General features: G+C 35.9%; 2 protein-coding genes across 6 annotated transcripts; one reads left to right on the forward strand and one right to left on the reverse strand.

The window, feature by feature from the left end:
- The first annotated feature begins 148 nt into the window (after window positions 1-148).
- MBD-R2 (PHD finger protein MBD-R2) lies at window positions 149-15,936 on the forward strand. Of its 5 annotated transcripts, none has more exons than XM_089714801.1 (17): window positions 149-466; window positions 1,265-1,663; window positions 1,747-1,879; window positions 5,277-5,521; window positions 5,707-6,132; window positions 6,347-6,561; window positions 6,731-7,273; window positions 7,850-7,996; window positions 8,611-8,705; window positions 8,910-9,159; window positions 9,330-9,417; window positions 9,501-10,283; window positions 10,811-10,962; window positions 12,212-12,423; window positions 12,948-13,240; window positions 13,732-13,872; window positions 14,835-15,936. In XM_089714801.1, exons 2-17 carry the CDS (start codon window positions 1,294-1,296, stop codon window positions 14,960-14,962), a joined length of 4,221 nt encoding a protein of 1,406 aa, XP_089570927.1. In that variant the 5' UTR covers window positions 149-466; window positions 1,265-1,293; the 3' UTR covers window positions 14,963-15,936. The 5 variants fall into 5 exon arrangements, with proteins under 5 accessions (XP_089570927.1, XP_089570926.1, XP_089570923.1 ...); XM_089714800.1 differs by having other exon boundaries at window positions 149-411; XM_089714797.1 differs by lacking the exon at window positions 149-466 and adding an exon at window positions 478-741.
- A 1,041-nt stretch (window positions 15,937-16,977) lies between these two features.
- On the reverse strand, window positions 16,978-18,859 carry Prosbeta1 (proteasome beta1 subunit). The gene is made up of 4 exons (XM_089714777.1): window positions 18,757-18,859; window positions 18,355-18,622; window positions 17,822-17,956; window positions 16,978-17,278 (listed from the first exon to the last, which is right to left on the reverse strand). The coding sequence occupies exons 2-4, from the start codon at window positions 18,614-18,616 to the stop codon at window positions 17,001-17,003; spliced, it is 675 nt and encodes a 224-aa protein (XP_089570903.1). The 5' UTR covers window positions 18,617-18,622; window positions 18,757-18,859; the 3' UTR covers window positions 16,978-17,000.
- Between the last annotated feature and the right edge of the window lie 429 nt (window positions 18,860-19,288).

Here is a 19,288-nt window from a genome sequence, read left to right on the forward strand (position 1 = left end):
TGAATTTTTTAAAACGTACTATTTTTTTTCTAGAATTCTTGGTAAAATACGATTTTCCCTAGTGTGTGATACGATCCTCTAGAAAATAAAGTTGGCAACACTGGTCTATGCTACTATATTACTTGCTCTGTGGTCAAAATATGTTGAATGTTGATGATTGATGAAAGATCTCAATTGATTACGAAATGTTTATTTGTATTTTGTTCACACTATATTCGTAGTTTTATTATAAGTGCATGAAAATATTTATTACGTTTCTTGACTATTGTGTTTCCTACTTAATTTTGAGCCTGTTTTGTATTAACAGTATTAACTTAAATGATTACATAGGTACGCTAATACGTATGAGCGTGGTATGAAATTATGAATAAACATTGATTATTCGGAACGTGTTAAAAACTCATATTGGAGGTTAGTAATTAAATTATATATGAAAATTTACCGAGAAATCTAAGTTTTTACATAGGTAAGTATTTGTTTGTACATACTAAACATATTCACTTAATAGGATGGCTGTAAAAAAATGTTCTATAGATCATTGTTATTCTTCATCTTCGAGACGCGAAGACCTCGGCGTAACATACCACAAGTTTCCTAAAGACCCAATATTACGCAGTGTTTGGGTCCAAGTAACACACATAAATCCTACTAACAATGACAATCCTGCATATGTTTGTTCAAGGCACTTTTGTAGAAGTGATTTTCAAGTATATCAGGAATCGAAATATGTATTAAAGTCAGGTACTTTATAGATGCTACTTATAATATTAGTGAACTACACTCAGTACCTAGCTGTGTATTTAGAAGCTTGTAACATTGAAATGCATGTATTTCATGCTCATTACATTTTTTGTTTATGTTGTAATTGTGTATTTTAGATGCATATTTTTAGTTTCTTAGCAACTCGATTTATAAACTGCATTGCAATTCTCTTTCATTTATGTGTTATAATTATTGAATTAATTAGTCAATTTGATTTTGTATAAAGGCAAAATTTTACACTTGATTTTTTTAGCAAAATTCTATTCTGCACAGTTGAAACTATTCATAAATTAATTCTTTACTATCTAATCATTGTGCTAATGATATCTTCTTCTTGATCTGTGGTTGTCTTTTCAGTTCATAGTGTATTTTTTTTTATTATATGTCAATTGTATTGCTGTTGTTCTCAATGTACATATCTTTAACTATTTTACTACTGCTGTGTGCATGCGTTTCAATGTAAAAAGTATAAAATCTTAAAAAAAAAATACTCTTTTTTTAGGCGCCATACCATCTATATTTGCTTGGATCATGGAGGATATAAAGGATACAACAAATGAAGATATCGAAGACATCTTCGAAAACAATCATATTGACAAAGTAAATACTTCAAACAGTAGTAAAGAATCTGAAGTGGAAAACTTAGAAAATATAAAAAAGTTTATTGAACAAGAACAAAGACAACAGGAAAACTCACCACAGACAATAAATAATGTAGATAATAAGGGTAGTGATCCGTTTGATACACAGGCATTAAATACCTTAGATGTGATACATAAACAACAAGAACCAGCAGTGGAAAAGAATGTAATGAATATGGTTATTAGTGAATCAGACTCAAAAGTTAATGAGAAAAAAGATAAAAAAGTGATATCCAAAACATTTATTAGCCCTGACAAAGGTAATTTCATATTAATAATTTTTAATTTATTTATACTTACTTGATTACTCCTGTACTATGATTATTAATATGTATATTTCTAGGTGCAGTTGCTCTATCTGTTGGTTCCAAAGTAGAAGCCAAAGACTTCAGTGGGGCGTGGTATCCTGCTGAAATAGTTGAGGTTGATTATGATGAGATGGAGGTATTGGTTCACTATGAAAATGACACGAAAAAGTAAGTAAAATATTAGAAACTAGTTTAACGCCCGCGGCTTCGCCCGCTTTGTCTAAAACCTAATAAATTACATACTAAAACCTTCCTCTTGAATCACTCTATCTATTAAAAAAAACTGCATCAAAATCCGTTGCATAGTTTTAAAGATTTAAGCATACAAAGGGATATAACACATAGGGACATAGGGACAGAAAAGCGACTTTGTTTTATAATATTATGTAGTGATAATACATTTCATGTAGTTTGTATAAGAATACCTATACTAAAACGAAATCACTTCTGACACGTGTGCCGAGCACACACGCTCTTCTTTTATTATAATGATGCATAATATATGTAACTAGCGACCCGCCCCGGCTTCGCACGGGTGCAATGCTGATACTAAATACACTACAGAAAAACTGTAAACGTAGTATTTAAAAACATAGCGACCCGCACCGGACGTTCGCGGTACCGCCGCAAACGCTACGTCCCGCAATTTTTAAATCTGTAATATCTTCGAAAATATTCACTTAAATCATACGGTGTAAAGGGCCATATAGATCTATATTAAATGAACAATGTATTCAAGATATTTAATTGGTTAAGGATTAATGCTGTATTGGTTAAAATCGCTTCGAAAATTAGCCATTATTTGTCGTAAAAAGTAAATGACAAAAAAAAGTTATTGTGGGTTATCCATAAGAGATAGACATATACCATCGCGGACTTTTCTGTAGACCTTTTCAATGTGTATAATACTTAGTACATTATTTTGATAAAACTCGTAGGCGCTGACTCCACGAGCGAGAGAATCGCGACGAGTCCGCCCTTATATCGTCGGATAATCTCCACGAACGAGCGATAATTCCGCCGCGTATCGTCGCGAGTCGTAACGGAATCGCAGCGTTTCCGCGGCGACTCGTAATGGTATCGCCACGTTTCCTTGAAGAGAACTAACGAGAAGACCAGAGGCAACGCTGAAATGCCGCTGCGTTTGACAGCGCGCCCGCTGCGCGATCGTCGCGAGCGCGCGGCGGGCCCGTTGCTAGTCGCGGCGGGCTAGCGACGATGTAATGACGTTTCGCACGCTCATTGCCACTCGTCGCATCGCGGCGATAATATCGCCGTGTGGAGACGGTTCCATAGAGAGTGTATAGAAATACGTGGCACGACGATAATATCGCCGCGATTCTCTCGCTCGTGGAGTCAGCGCCGTAGGGTTCAGCCTGCGTTTGCAATGTACGCGGAAAAAATGTAATTTTTTACGACATCACATTGGAAACCTCGAAAAAAACAGTACTTCTCCACTATTTAATGGATGTTATTATACTGTTAGGGCGCGTTCCCACCGTGTCGTGACGACAGATAATCGTGTAGTTTTAAGTGTCGTGGCTTATATGTTTAAATGGAGGTGTTCACATTTAGAACGACACAATTTACTGTCGTCTACGACAGTTTTTGCAGTGACGACACTTTGTCGTGACAGTGGGAACGGCAAGCACGACAGTCGTAAAACGATAAAAAATCGTGGACGGCAACTCTATAACGTCCATTGAACTCAGGAGAGTAAACGCACTAGTAATCACCAAGCGAACGCAGAGGCGACTAGATTTGTAGCTTGCTGATGATGTGTAAACGACAAAGCGACTCCCAGGAAACGATAAAATGTGGTCGCGATCCAATGGGAACAGCTAGATACGACAGTCGCTAAACGATAAAAAATGTTGACGACAAACAATCGTTATAATGGGAACAGGTAGAGACGACAGTCGTCGAACGATAAATTAGTCGTTACGACATAGTGGGAACGCGCCCTTAGACGTAACTTTTGATTTAATATTTTTGTGGATGAGAAGTTGTCAATATAGTTGTCACTGTTTCCTGTCCGAACATGCTTAGCTGTCGCATACTATAAATTGCCACGTTCCTTTGTCTCGGCGCGCATTCGTACGAATCGTGCCTAGGAGCTCGGACGCTGTTTATACGACGTTCGACCCAACTACCCTCACTTTACTAATAGTCGTTGACTAGCTGCGTTTTGTTATCAACTACCTACATCAATTAGGTAGCTGTGTAGAATCGCAGTACATTTTTATTACATTCAAACTAATATTAAACTAGCTTCGCATCTTTATTTCTTATATCAGAAGTGGGATAGAATTCAAGCCTACACTTGTTAATTGTTTTGAGTCTTGTAACGGCATACTGGCGTTTGTGTTTTTTCGTGCGTTGTGTGAAGTAAAAATTTGTTACGTGGATTATTGTAACGGGAATGTAGTTCATCGAAGGAATTGTGTGTAGTGATCCAAATCGCTAGTCGAACCCTGGCGTTGAGGTATTATCTAGTCGCTGGCGTATCGTAGTGATGTATTTCACTAGTCGAACGAGCGTAGATATACCAAGATACGCGAACGGAGTGATTATGTCATGTGGACATGGTTATTGTTCTGTCAGGTCAGTCTGGCCGAGGCAGGATGGTTGTGTAATCCCGAGATGAACTACCGTAGTGTTTTAATACGCGAAAAGGCGTACGAGGACGTACGATTGTCAGTATGGCCGTGTTAGACGTAACTTTTGATTTAATATTTTTGTGGATGAGAAGTTGTCAATATAGTTGTCACTGTTTCCTGTCCGAACATGCTTAGCTGTCGCATACTATAAATTGCCACGTTCCTTTGTCTCGGCGCGCATTCGTACGAATCGTGCCTAGGAGCTCGGACGCTGTTTATACGACGTTCGACCCAACTACCCTCACTTTACTAATAGTCGTTGACTAGCTGCGTTTTGTTATCAACTACCTACATCAATTAGGTAGCTGTGTAGAATCGCAGTACATTTTTATTACATTCAAACTAATATTTAACCTGGCCTTCGCATCTTTATTTCTTATAATCTTATATATAAAAATGAATCGCAAAATGTGTTGGTAAGCGCATAACTCGAGAACGGCTGAACCGATTTCGATAATTCTTTTTTTATTATAATCCTTGAAGTACGAGGATGGTTTTTATGTAGAGAAAACGTAAATATGTACCACGGGCGAAGCCGGGGCGGACCGCTAGTTATACATATAAACCTTCCTCTTGAATCACTCTATCTATTAAAAAAAAACCGCATCAAAATCCGTTGCGTAGTTTCAAAGATTTAAGCGTACAAAGGGACATAGGGACAGAGAAAGCGACTTTGTTTTATACTATGTAGTGATATGGAATCTTTGTTACCAGCCTGGGTTGCTTAGGTCACATAAATTATTTATTTATTTACTTAAACCTAAAATTACTTAAACCTTTTTGGAACTCTAATAAAAAAAATGTTAATGTGACATTGTCATTTTTTAAAAAACGAGTTGGTTTTTATGTGTCAAACTTTTCATTACGAAAAATCGAAATCGTTATAAATATATTATAACTTTTAGGCATGATGAATGGATAAGTGTGACTAGTTCGAGATTGCGACCGTACGTACCAAAACCGGTGAAAGTAGAAGTACCTGAAATACAAATGACTCCACCACAAGTTAGTACTCCAGAGCCTAGTCAGGACAAAGAGGAAAATGTACCGAAGAAAAAACAACAGACGTACGCTATCGGCGAAAGGTGTTTAGCGCGATGGCGGGATAATCGACGGTTTCTGGCAACTATCTCTGATGATTTAGGGGATGGTAAGTTTGTGTTCGGTTTTATGAAATAATTAATACTTTGAAGCAGTAGTTTTCTCATAGAAAGCGCAACTAAATTTAAGGTTTGCCAATCGGCAACAAACAAGACGATTACTAAAGTTTAAAAAAAAGTCAAATGTATTAAATACACTGGACTTTATTTTTGTATGAAATAATGTGATTTTTAGGTCTATATGAAGTAGTTTTCGACGATGGATTCCACTTGAAGCTACATTCAGCTCGAATCAACAAATTAAAAGAGACACAGCCGAAACAATTTTCCGAACAATCATCAGGTGACATGGCAACATCTTCGTCATCTCCTGTACCAGGTGTAGGACCGACGGCTACTTCATCTAGTCCCATATTGAATGCCCCATTATACCACACACATTTATTTGATCCCACCCGAGATTACTTGGGTTCGAAAAGCGAACGCCGTGAAATGAAACGCAAGTTAAATATAAAGGAGATATTCAATATTGGACAGAAGAAACGCAAAATTAGCACGCCGAAGGAAAAGATGCAACCGACAGAGAAGAAACCAAGAGTCATTAAGAAGAAGTGGAAGAAAATTAAAAAGTTGGATGTGGACATTAAGCAGGAAGTACCAGGTAAATATTTATGGTCTTTATTATATTATAGAAATATTTTAATGCTAAACTATTTTGTTTAATATTAAACTTATGGACTAGTGGATCTCCACTAGTCCATAAGTCACTATAAATATTAAGTACTGATAAATTTTAAGATTTAGTTAATGTCTTAATGTATGTTATAAAAATTTTTTTAGTATAATTTTAACTTTTATTATGATTTTATTTGTAGATGCTGTGGCGTCAATTATCGGCACTGTTGAAACAGAAGAAAATGAAGTTAATATTGATATTAAGAGTGAATCACCTGAACCTTCAAATGTTGAAGATGGCAGTGATAAAATTACCTTGGAAGATTTATTGGATAAAAATGAAACTACTGACGTGAACATTAATACTATGTCAGATATGTCTGATGCTTCCGAATTTAATAGCTCCACAGATCCGGTAAGTTATTATTACGTAATATTAAGTTAATTTTTTATACAGTTTCGATAGTGTTATATTATTGAATGTGTATTATATATTATACTCTTCATATTTATATTGGTTGAGGAATTGGATTGTAGTATAAACTATATTATTGTTTTTGTAAACAATCAATCTTTTTAATTAGGTGTCGAAAGAGGAGGAAAAATTGGAAAAGTTCGAGAAACCGGACGAAAGTAAACACGAAGAAGTGATTGATAAAATGAAGGAGGTAATCAGTAAACTCGAGGGAGGTTTGAGTAACATTGAAAAGGTTGACTCTCCTAAGCCCGAGATCGAGCCCGAAGTTATTAAAGTAGATCCGATAAACACAGAAGTAGATATAAATGTAGCGGAATTAGAACCGGTAAATGTAGAAACAAGTGTAGCGGATAATGGCGTAGATTTTACTGTAAAGTTGGAGCCTGAGGAGCCGATACAAATCGACACGGTTGGTACATCGAGCGCGGCGATCAGTACTGAAGACGTGAAAATGGAAACAAAACCGAAGAAAGTTTTATCGAAAGTTAAAAAGACTAAAAAACTAAGGTTGTTACAAGAGAAAAAGGTTAAGAAGCAAGTTGAGAAGGTAAAGAATGAATTGGAAGAAATGAAGCGGCAAGTTGAAGAAATGCGGAAGGCCATGTTGCAGAAGACTGAGGAACTATCGGAGCAGAATCGGAATTCTGTGGTGAGTACAGTTGGTAGTGTAGTTTTATGTAATTTAGTGTAGGTACATGTAGAATTTAGGATTGTGGTGGTTAATTTGTTTTGTTTGGTTTGTGTACACAGTACAGATTTGTCCATAAATAGCTGTAAAAGATAGTTTTGCGTAAATTTTTGTTACGTCTATATTTATTAAGATGCAAATTATTCGTGTTGTATAAAAATTTCGTAGAAATTTCAATAACAAAATTGACTTACAAAATGGTTTTTTAAACGAAAAATTTTCTATGATATTTTCGCCAGACTTGAAGAATTTGATTGAGAATACAATTGATGTCTCATTTATGTCCTGCAAATCCACATCATCTCATTATATGTCGATCTTATACGTCTTTTAATAACTCAGGCCCCGGAATCACAGACACAATAGAAAATCTATTGTGTCGTGGACCGATCGGGCCGTTCGGGGCTCAATGGGTTAACGAAGACATTTTTCCGTAACCATCACATTTGTCCAGAAGTTATATGTCGATCTTATATCTGATCTTACGTCTTTTAACGAAGAAAAAGACATTTTTCCGTAACCATGACATTTGTCCAGAAGGAGATGCCGGAAAGTTTCCTGCTCCCTGGCGAGTGGTGCTGCAAGTGGGTGGACGGGGAGCCGGTCGGTACTGTACTGGAATCTGATGCTGAGCCCAAACTAGATGCTAACAATAAACCTGCTCTGCCGAGGAGATCTGTTATGGTAACTTGTTTAAAATAACATTTAAAAAAAATAAAAAAAAATAAAATAACATTTATTTGCCAAAAACATGGTACAGAGAGATGTGAAGAGATAATTGTTCAGCATGTTTCGCTTTGTGTAAAGCATGCAAATATATGCGTAAAACAGATAGGTACTAGATCTAATACACTACACATGCATATTATACAATCGATTTAGCAATTATCATTTAAGGTCAAAAAATTCTTTTAGGCTATAAAAACAATTAATAATCAGCCATTTCTTTAACTTATTTTTAAACACATTCAATGTATGGTTTCTTATGCATTTAGGAACATGGTTAAATATTTTTATAAGCATAATTTTAATGTGAAAATTCAGTATTTGGGTACAAAAATTTGTAGTCTAGAAATTTTCAATTATTTGTAATTATTTTTAATGATTGATAAGTAAAAATTAATATGCGTTATAATTGTCAAGGATAAAAAACTAAAAATTAATATGGATTTATCCTGAAATTTTTTCTATGCTTGTAGTGCTGAATATTTGTATCCATCTTGCACATATAACATACATTCGACTTCTTTTATTGACGATTAATTTCTATTTCTATTGTGTAAATGATTCTTTTGAAGGTTGAAGACAAGAGACTACCACAAGGTTGGAAGAAAATGATGGTGCGCAGGAGTTTAGGACAATCTGCTGGCAAGTGGGATGTTGTCTTGATAAGGTATATTCTAATTTTGTTTGTCTAAAGTTTACGTTTTTCGTGTATGTTGCTTTAGATAATTTTTATTGGTATATAATGGATATGTAAATTTGTGAATGTAGACAGAAATAGGTGAATCCTTTTGCAGTTCACACATGTTGATGTTGTATTTGTTTGAATCATGTGTATATTTCAATTTATGTTGAATTAATATTAAATCTCCAGCCCAGACAATAAGCGTTTCCATACGAAGCACGAAATGCGGCAATACCTAGATCAAAATGAGCTCTCGTCTTTGAAACAATTTGAAAGAGGTCTCTTAGACTTTGGAGTCCACTTGAAGCTATCTCGTAGAATGGGCTGGGTCTCGTCTACTGGGAATGCTCAAATAACTCCATCGCCGGTGGTGAAGAAGAAAAAACTTAGTCTTAAAAAGGACGTGAAGAAAAAATTGAAGATTAGAAAGCCTAAAGCTGTGAGTATTCAATTTTTTAAGGAAATTTTTATGAAAAGTATTTTTGTGTATGTGATAATAATCGAAATACTGCAATGATAATAGCAATAAATTTAAACTCTATGGTTACTTGTTCCATATTTTTTTACTCTACATATTTAGGAATTTTAGTAAATATTCTCTATTTTTAGTTCCAAGTCAAAGAAGAAGAAATTCCACAGTTAGAGGATGAATCTATTCTTAACGAAACCCAATTTCCCACTATTGAAGATGGTTATGGTATGTTTATAGTTTTTTTAGTCTATAATATACAATTTTTGTTTCCTCAATCAATTATTATATTATTTTATTTCTGCTTTCAGTATATGTCGGTTCTCTTAAAGTTCAAGTAATTGACAACCTCCTTCGATGTCCCGCTGAAGGCTGTTTGAAGAATTTCAGAAATAACACCCTCATAAAAATGCACATTAAACACTATCATAGAGATTTGAAGAAAATGTTGGGCGCGACGCCGAAAGTATTGGACTTGGCGTACGCTAGAACACGGCCAACTATAGCGGACATAAAACCAAAGAGCGAAAGTAAAGTTATAAAAGTGAAGGTTCCACGGCCTCCGAAACGGGAAGAAAAACTAGAAGTTAAAGAACCTCCACCAGAGTTACGAGTCAATATAACTCCCCTGCCTCCTGAGGTTATTCCTAAACAGGAAGATTCGCCCAAATTACGACAGGCGTTGATACCCAAACCAGTGAAGAGACCCAAAGTATTACTACCAGTGCGAAGACCAGACCCTGAACCAGAGCCAGAGCCAGATATAGACGAAGAAGAAACCTATGATATTCCTCAACAAATAGAAGTAGACGAATGTATGGACTTTGAAATGGCGATATCCACTCATACAGTGACGAAACCCTGTGAATTCTTTAAGAAGACTGAGAAGAAACGGAAGCTGTTTCCCAAAATGGCAGCCAGTGAGGAGGACGAGTGGCTAACAATGAATTCTGACTATGATACTCGGTCGAGTTTCCCCGGTTCGTGTACGCCAGACTCGAAAACTATGGAAAAAATACCGACTCCAAACCCAGCTGCGTCTTCCGAGTCGAATGAGGATCACAAGGAAAGCGATATGTATATGTACACGGAGAGTGAGTATTGTTTTACATATTATATTATAGAAAAGATAAGGTTTATGGTGTTGATTAAACGGGTGTATACTTGCTTAAGTTTGGAAATTTTAATATGCAAGTCATGCCTTCGTCAATTGACGATATCAAGTTGAATCTTGCGTTGGATTAAAACAATAAAAAATGCGTTTGTCGCGCGGCGCGGCAACGTCGCGACAGCCGCTCCTCATGCGTTTGTCGGACGGCGCGGCAACGTCGCGTTAGCCGCTCCTTGCCTTGCGGCGTGGCAGCAGTCATCAGCGGCGACTTTCTCTCGAAATGCTAGTTGAGAGATGATGATACTTTTTGTAGCGTGATTGACGAATGCATGAAACAGCGTTGAGTTGTCTATAGACATTTGTAACATTATGAATATGCATTTACAAAAAAAAAAACATTCCATACAATAAACATAACGAAACAAACAACAACAATATAAAACGCAAATCCACTAAACATCAAAACATTGCACACCCAAAAAAAAATAACATTAACGAACAAAATTCCAGCCGGCGAACGCATAAAGATTGAGCACATGAAACGCGAAGAGATTATCAACTGCCACTGCGGGTTCCGCGAGGAGGACGGGCTGATGGTGCAGTGCGAGCTCTGCCTGTGTTGGCAACACGCCATGTGCCATAATATACATAAGGAGTCGGAGGTGAGATGTCATGTATTACTTTAGCTTAGCTTTACGACAAAGCCCTTTGCCCGCGATTTTATACAAACTCAAAACTCAAACATTATTAATTCAATTAAATACTTCTTCTAGAAGCACTTTTGAATCGTCATATCAGTTTTAGCATTTACTACTGATTCGGAAAGTAGTATCTATGGAGAAGAACCGGCAAGGAACTCCATAGCTGTTCTTTTAATACTTTTTTTCTAGGTAAATTTAATTCTAGGTCCAATTTTATCTATGCCATATTAGACTGTATACTTTAGTCATTCAATTAAATTTAGTCATTCAATAAACGCGCTAGTCTTTCGATCGAGAGTCATAGTTTCATTGTTTGATGTTTATAATATTTATTTTAGTTCTAAATTAACGTAAAATAACTTTAAGTGAAAACTAGATATTCTGTGATTTTCGCGGATAGCAACTTTAGAGGATAGTTTAATTAGAAGTCAAATCAAATACATATGTCTATTTGAATTGATTTGAAAAATAAAGTATCCCGTGTTGATTATAATATCAAGCACACATTGCGATGGAACATACATTTTGCATATTATCATACAGTCTGGTAACAAATCAAATGAAAAATATAACAGAGACTCGTTTTTGTGGACAAATTTTAACTATGACAATGTATAATATTAAATTTGGGTACAGACACAATTTTAGTAAGTATTTTTTTTTTTTGCCAAGCTTTACTATTCTGAATAGCAGATATTATATATATTATACAATTTTTTTAACCTCTTCTTATATGAAAACTATTGAAACTAGAAATGGTGGTCAGAGGTCAGATACAACAAAGACAGTTACAAATTTGGAATATTCAAATATGTCAATGGGTTAATTTTAATTCATGAATAAAAAAATAAAAAAAAAATAGTGTTTTGTTTTAATGAATGTAAATTAATACTTTTGAGACAACGTTAAATGCAAAAAATTAGGATAAGTAAAATTTGGTCACAATAGAATCAAGTAATATTCATGTTTCACTTTTTTATTATTGGGTACTTATTTTTAAATGCTTCCTATAATATTTTTCAATGAATATCATAGTTACTATAGAAAAGCTCCTTCGACGCTTTTATTTCAATTATTTATTCAAATATTGCTTTAACGATTATTACGATTTTAAGCGACTTTCTAAATAATGACGACAGCTTCTCAAATCTTAGCATAAGTCTTTTTATAATTTATTATAACCATATATGTATATCTCTATGATTTTAAGGTGCCCGAAAAATACACATGCAGCATTTGCTTGAATCCGAAACGCGGTCGTCGATCAAAACGATTCCTTCACGATCAGGATAGATTGTACGAAGGCCTACTGCCGGGGGCGAAGCCCTGCGAATTCTTAAGACGGTCACACGAACTGTCTGGTAACTTGCTGAGGATTCAAGACGCTCTGCATGCTATGAGAGTCAAGTATTATGTTGCTACGTAAGTGTTTTGTAGATTACTAGATTTAAGTTAAATGATAAGATTTAGATCTGATGATAAAAATATGGGTAATTATTTTCATTATATATCAAAGAAATGTACAGATTGATCCGTATGTGGTATAATATTATAGGCCATCCACACGTCTGCCGAACAACGTGGCAAACAACGAACACATAGGGACAGCACTATACGAAGAAAAGAGATGTACTTATTTCCTTCTCGCTTCTCTGTATAGCGCCGTCCCTATGTGTTCGTTGTTTGTCACGTTGTTCGGCAGACGTGTGGATGGCCTTTTATGCTCAATGGAACTTATAGTTTTGCATACGCTGATTATTAAAACAACAATAAAAGAAAATGCACAAAATATGATAGGTTTAAAAATTTCTTTTGAACATAGTATACTACTTTCGAGAATAATGTATATCAAATTTTTTAGTTTAACTTAAATATTTAAATCAACAATATTATATTTTTTTGAAAATCAGAATTCCGTATATTAAATATTATCTCATATTTTGCAGCAAAAAGGATCACCCCAAACTATACCTATGGGCAAAAGACTGGGAGAACACGGAAATCAACCTCACGCAAGAACGTCTCAACTCTGACTATTCAGATCTGAACATTATAATAAATAACATTGGCAAAGAGAACATGCCGGTCAAGAGTCAAGTGGATGCTTTGGATGATGACGGACGGTTAACTCCGAGGGATGCGTCGCAGTTGAGTTTATCTGGAAGTTTCTCTGGGATTGTGCCGTTGGACTTTCCGATTACTACATCGGATTTGGAACGGATGGCGAGGACTATGCAGGGTGAGTTTTATTTATGGAATTGGAAGCGTAAAAAGTAAAGTACCTGTGTAAAAATAATTAATATAGCCTTGTATTATAATTTTAGCACACTTTTCCCTTAAATGAATAGGAAGCAGTACTCACACTGCATTTGTGAATGATTATTATTGATTAATATACTTAATAAGCAACAATGTCATTTGTTTGTCGCGTACGCAATATAACCAGCAACTCTGCATCTTCATTAAATGTTGTTTCTGAATAATAGTAAACCATAAATATGGGAAATAAAAAACTATAACAACTAATTTCGCGCTGGCTTTTACAGTTGTTGTTGTTGATATTCAAATGAAAATGGTAAAAGAATTAAGTATTCGATAAAATTATTATTTTTTAATTAAATTAAAAATTTAATTTAATTAAAATCTATGATCTCATTAGCCTTACTATTATGAAATTCTTTTTGAATAGGGATAATAATAATTATTAACATATTGTATTATGTCCCGCAGAGCAAGAGCCGCGCGTAACAGTCCCGCAGCCGGAGGCGGCGATCGAGAACGGCGCGTGCCGCGAGCGGCTGCTGCGCCACGTGCAGCGCTGCCAGGCGCTCATCGACGCGCGGCTCGACTCGATTGAGGCGCAGGTGGCCGGTGAGTGACGTCATGAGATTGTTTTTAAGCTATACACAGAATACATAATAGTAGCTAAACGCTACAGAACGGACACTCTCCGACTCCCGCCAAAATTAAACACTTACCTCACTCCGCACGATCAGTCTAAAAATGGTCCATATTTTTCTACAGGGACGATACGCAACGAAGATTGACAACATTAATCAAATTGACTTAAAGTAATTTTATTATTTTGGATTTGTGATTATCGTTTTTCGTAGAAAATGGTTAGATATTGTGCTGTTTACGAATGTATTTCATCAGAAAAACGCGATTTTTTTTTACGCTAGTCAAAAATGTGCCAACCATAAAGCGTTAACACACACATTTGCAGTCTCTACAGTGTGACTGTCAAAACGATAATTTTGTATGGAGTGTCCGGGGTGTGCTATTGCATAGCTTCTATCGCGGGCCTTCAGCGCGGGGACCGAATCCAGAAATTCCGTAACGAAAATAACCTCACGCTCCCCACTACGACAGGCACGGAGGTGTGGCTTGAAGGAATAGCATGCAATAGCTTTACCGCGGCAGTCCCCGAGTGCCACACGTCTTTTTTTTCAGGAATTTGTTGATATTTCTGCAGCCGAGGTCTGTCCAATTTTTTTTTCGGTGATTTTGGCGTGAATGTTTTTTAATTTTTTTCACGTGACATGATAACTTATATATAATCAAAAAATTCTAGCAAATTTCCAGATATTTTCTTATTTAGATGACAATATGATACAATCACTGGATAATAATTGTGGTCCAGATTATTTCTTGTTGAGATGTATTTTACATTCAAACTGTTCCTATAACTATACTGTTGTTGTTGTTGTATTTATGGTTAGTTATTAGTTAATACATGTTTAAATTAAAGTGTTCTTATAATGTCTGCTTTTGATTGAAAAATATGAATAATTTTCAAATGCATGAATATAATTTTGACCTTTTCTTTACAGAGCTAGAATCCCAAGACCCGTCATTCGAGGACGACGAAACGGCGGACTATTTCCCGCGCACCAAACAAACTATACAGATGCTCATGCGAGACCTCGACACTATGGAGGAATTGGGAGTCGTTACTTAGAAATACAATATGCCATGCTTCTTGTCATATATTTCACAGCTTTAACAGAAAGTTACACCGAAAACATGTGTAACACAACAGCACTATCTCGATATGAATTGTATGTATACCACAGTAAACAGATTGTGAACAGTACGGAAACTACATAGAAATCGTTGGAAACGGCTTACACACACCACGCCGTAGTATATTATTTCTAGTCTGTGCTCACACGCATGCGCATCAATGAAATGAGAATTAAAATTAGGCTATTTAGCCAATAATAAATCATGCGCATAGCATCCCCTCCACATTTCTCTCTGCTCTTGAGTTATTTGCCGCTACTATAACATCCCTATTGTTTTATCGAAAAAGATTATTGTTTGTATTCTATTTACTGTTTCTGCGTAATACAAGTGTCAGGACTACTATTTATTGCCCTGGAGCTTTTTGTTCAGTGTCTATTAACTTTATTTGCTCAGATGCTTCTTAAAGAAGTTGTTATTAGTTAAGCTTTAATATAGATCGCGGTATACGATTTTAGTACACACAGCAGTCTTTTTACTGCATAAATAGTATTTAGATTTTAGCTACAGTTGAGTCTCGTATTAATTAAAAATTTGTTCAGCAGCAGTTGATCAATAATGGTTGCTGGTAACTTTATTCAAATGTCGCTACTGGAGCAAAAATTTTGACTGGTTTTAAAATTCAAAATTTTAAACTGGTTTTCTCTGATATTTTATGATTGGTAAACATGTTTAGCAACAAAGATAATGTTATTCATTAAAGTTAGTTGTAATGTATTCACTAGGTACTATGTATTACACAAAAAGGACATTGTTCATGATTTGCCTATGGTGTGAAATTAATAATACCAAATTTCACTCATTTTTTGTATCCATTTCCATAGTGATTTTTAAGTACAAACCAAAAGGAACGGCTATTTCAAATGCACTATCGTTTTAATTTCCCGCTCATATATTGTTATTATAACGTATTAACTACTACTAAGCAAAGCTTTAAAAATTAGTATGAGAAACTAATTCTGTTGTTTCATTAAATGTATATTCCCCCCCCCCCAAACCCTAAACTAAATAAATATCAGCTGTTACTTTTTCATATATCCATAACAATTGTTTCTCTTATTTTGGTGAAGCTAAAAAAACAATGACCATGACCATAGACTAAATGCCATGACCTAACCCACCCCGTTATAGAAACCAACGACTATGGTAATGACATTCAGTCAAGACATTAAACAACTTGAGTCGTTATTCAATAAATATTCTAGTGTGCGTCCACACTGAATGCGCGGTGGCGGCGGCCTAGGCGGGCGCGACGAGCGGGCGCTCGCGGTGCCCACACCGACGCGCGAGCTCAAGTAGCGGTTCGACGTTTTTCGGGTGTTGCAAACTTTGGACGATTTGCTATTTTTACTGGACAGTCCGATTTTGAGATGAGAATAATATCATTATAGAAGTTGTACACGAAATAAATAAAACAGAGGAATAACGGGTGAATCTTATATGAAGAATTGAGATTATACCCTACAAAATTACTGTGGTGTATATGTGTTTTAGATTGAATCGCACTTATAAATAAAGAAGTTTCACTTCACAATGTATTTACCGCTATTTTACGAAAAACAATAAAGGATATAATATAAGAAGTCGAGCGACAAGACCGAACTGGTTTGATACCCCCGCCGTCCGCGCATTGGGTCGCTTGCTGACTAGGCCCGTAGTGTGGCCAGAACGCGCGGATAGGAGAGTTTGAAAACTACGCGCGCTGGCTCGCTCATTGCCGTCGCACTAGGCTTCCGCCATAGTCATTTCAATGTGGACGCAAAGGCGCGTTTCATACGTTTGATATTTCGCGCCCGCCGTCGCAACCGCGCTAGGCTCGCAGTGTGGACTTGCACCTAGTCATTCAATCAAATAGCAGATTCAATCAGATGACTGCGACATATACACCAGAGTCAAATCCAATGTGATATAGGAAAATGATTTCAAACACTTATAAATCAAACACACCAATGTATTAAAAATTATTTATTCAATCAACCCTCATAGAACTTAGGCAGCTGGTCACCAAGAATGACAGATCGCTCCACACCAGCCTCGGTAATGACTCCCAAACGCACAACACCACCAGACGAGCCATCACGTAACATAGCAAGTGTTAGCGTGTTTGTGACGAACTTCACGGCTTCCTCCTTGCTCATGTTCGGCTTGAAGTTCGCGTCGACGTAACCATAGACGTAGGTGGAGCCGGACCCGCCGATGGACACAGCTTGTCTTTGGACCATGCCTCCGATGGGGACGGAATAGATTTGACCTGGGATTATGGAAATGAGCATATTTAGAATGATGAGAGAGTTAATGTAAAAGTTTATATTAAAATATTATAATGTTATCATAATTTGTTGGTATAAAACGAAGTCGCTTCTCAGTGTCAGTCTTTATGTGTGGTTAGTTCACAATAGCAACCAATGGATATTGATATTTGATGCATATTTTGTATATAATTATAATAATACAAGTGAAGCAGCGGAAAGCTAGTAAGATTATAACAATGATGCAAGTGATTACAGTATATAGAATCATATCCTATTCATAACAGCAATTTATTCTAGTTATATAGGCTTTTGTTGCATAGTTAAAATGTAAATGAAAAATTTATTTGCCCGAATTGTGGTTACAAAGGTTTTACAATATTATGAGAATTACGTCTGCACGAAATGGCATACAAATATTTATGTGTATTTAACTTGACACTTTTATAATTATAATATTATTTATATCTAAGTATGTAAGGTTAGTTATTCTTTGCGCATTGAATGGTATTTAAATGCTAATAATGATAAAAACAATATCTTACCTCCCTTCTTCTTATCCCAGCCAGCTACAAGGATACCAGCGACTAATGAATCTCTGTAGTTGTAGCAAAGCTCTTTGAATATAGCAGCGGCAGTCTGCACCAGGGGCATCTCACCCAGTTCCATTTTGTGGAAGTCTGTAAAGGTTATGTTCTTAGATGAAGTCTTTCCAGGCTCTACAGTGGTACTTCTAATTTATACTAATATTATCTGAAGAGTTTGTTTGAATGCACTAATCTCGGGAACTACTGGTCCGCTTTGAAAAATTATTTTGGTGTTAGATAGCCCATTTATCGAGGAAGGCTATAGGCTATATATCATCTCGCTAAGAACAAGGAGCGAAGCACTGCGGGTAAAACCGTGGAGCAGAGCTAGTTTATTATGTGTGACAAACAACTTCCAGTTCATATCTAATTAGTAGGTATGGTATAAACTTTACTGCTTTGTTACTGAATATATTCTAGGTTGATTAGCCCTCACTTTAAAACAAAAGTTATCTACAAAATGACTTAACAATTCTTTGTTCAATACTTACTCAAGTGATAAGTAACAATGTCAGCAATAGCTTGTGTATCAGCAGCTGATCCTGAGCGACAACAGTAGATGTGGTCTGTGATCTTGGTTAATTTATCGGTGACTCTGTTGGCAATGTAGGCACCAGTCGTAGTACGGGAGTCAGCGCCGATAATCACTCCTCCGTCGAACTCGCAAGCCATGATAGATGTACCGGTGCTGTGAGGAGCGTTCATCCAGCTCAAGCTGGGGTCTGTGTAAGTGTCGACTACGGATGTGGCCATCTTTTACTAAAACACAAAACAAGAGATCAGTTAGAAATCTATTATAGGGTTAGAACTCAAGTATTACGCACAATACGTTGTTAATCTACTATAAAGTGCAGAAATGCAATTCTTATTATAACTAAATATGCATTACTTACTAGTTTTAAACAATTTTTATTCAATTGAAACTCAAATTTTGAAAGTCACGACAACAGCAAAACGCCGAATAAAGCTTGTCATTTGTCAATGTCAAACCTAGTGGGACTGTCAAAAATATAAACTTGCCATAGGTATTATGACTTATGACTTACTTGCATTATGTATTTGATATTTTTACATAATTTGAAATCACCTAATTATTATATGTTGGAGTTAATAAATGAAATGAACGAAAATATTAATACTACATTAAGAAGTTCAAATTTCTCAAAAAAGTTTACGTTCATGATAATTGATTAATTAATGATAATTCTCATTTCTGAACGAAAGGAAAGATCGCGGTAAATTTAAATTTGAATAAGAATAGTTCTGGAGGACTTCAATCACCTTCAATTTATTTTATCAACAAAATATTCCTATTTTCCTATTCTACTTCTGTAGTAAAGCGTAGGAGTCGATTTTAATGTTTTTTCGATGGATCGAGAATAGTTTAGCTTTATAATTCGAACGCGAAGAAAGCCGCGGGTAAAG

The sequence above is a fragment of the Colias philodice genome, chromosome 3 (assembly GCF_061535455.1).
Source record: "Colias philodice isolate Cphi_HAF_F1 chromosome 3, ilColPhil1 Martin Lab GWU primary, whole genome shotgun sequence".
Lineage (NCBI taxonomy): Eukaryota > Metazoa > Arthropoda > Insecta > Lepidoptera > Pieridae > Colias > Colias philodice.

Excerpts from the sequence above, each read along its gene's own strand:
- Prosbeta1 (XM_089714777.1), bottom strand. The coding sequence starts at position 18,616 with ATGGCCACATCCGTAGTCGACACTTACACAGACCCCAGCTTGAGCTGG. Across the intron at positions 17,957-18,354 it reads CATTGTTACTTATCACTTGA|ACTTCCACAAAATGGAACTG; the intron begins GTAAGTATTGAA and ends TAACCTTTACAG. Across the intron at positions 17,279-17,821 it reads CTGGGATAAGAAGAAGGGAG|GTCAAATCTATTCCGTCCCC; the intron begins GTAAGATATTGT and ends CCATAATCCCAG.
- MBD-R2 (XM_089714797.1), top strand. The coding sequence starts at position 510 with ATGGCTGTAAAAAAATGTTCTATAGATCATTGTTATTCTTCATCTTCG. Across the intron at positions 1,880-5,276 it reads TATGAAAATGACACGAAAAA|GCATGATGAATGGATAAGTG; the intron begins GTAAGTAAAATA and ends TATAACTTTTAG. Across the intron at positions 7,997-8,610 it reads TGCCGAGGAGATCTGTTATG|GTTGAAGACAAGAGACTACC; the intron begins GTAACTTGTTTA and ends ATTCTTTTGAAG.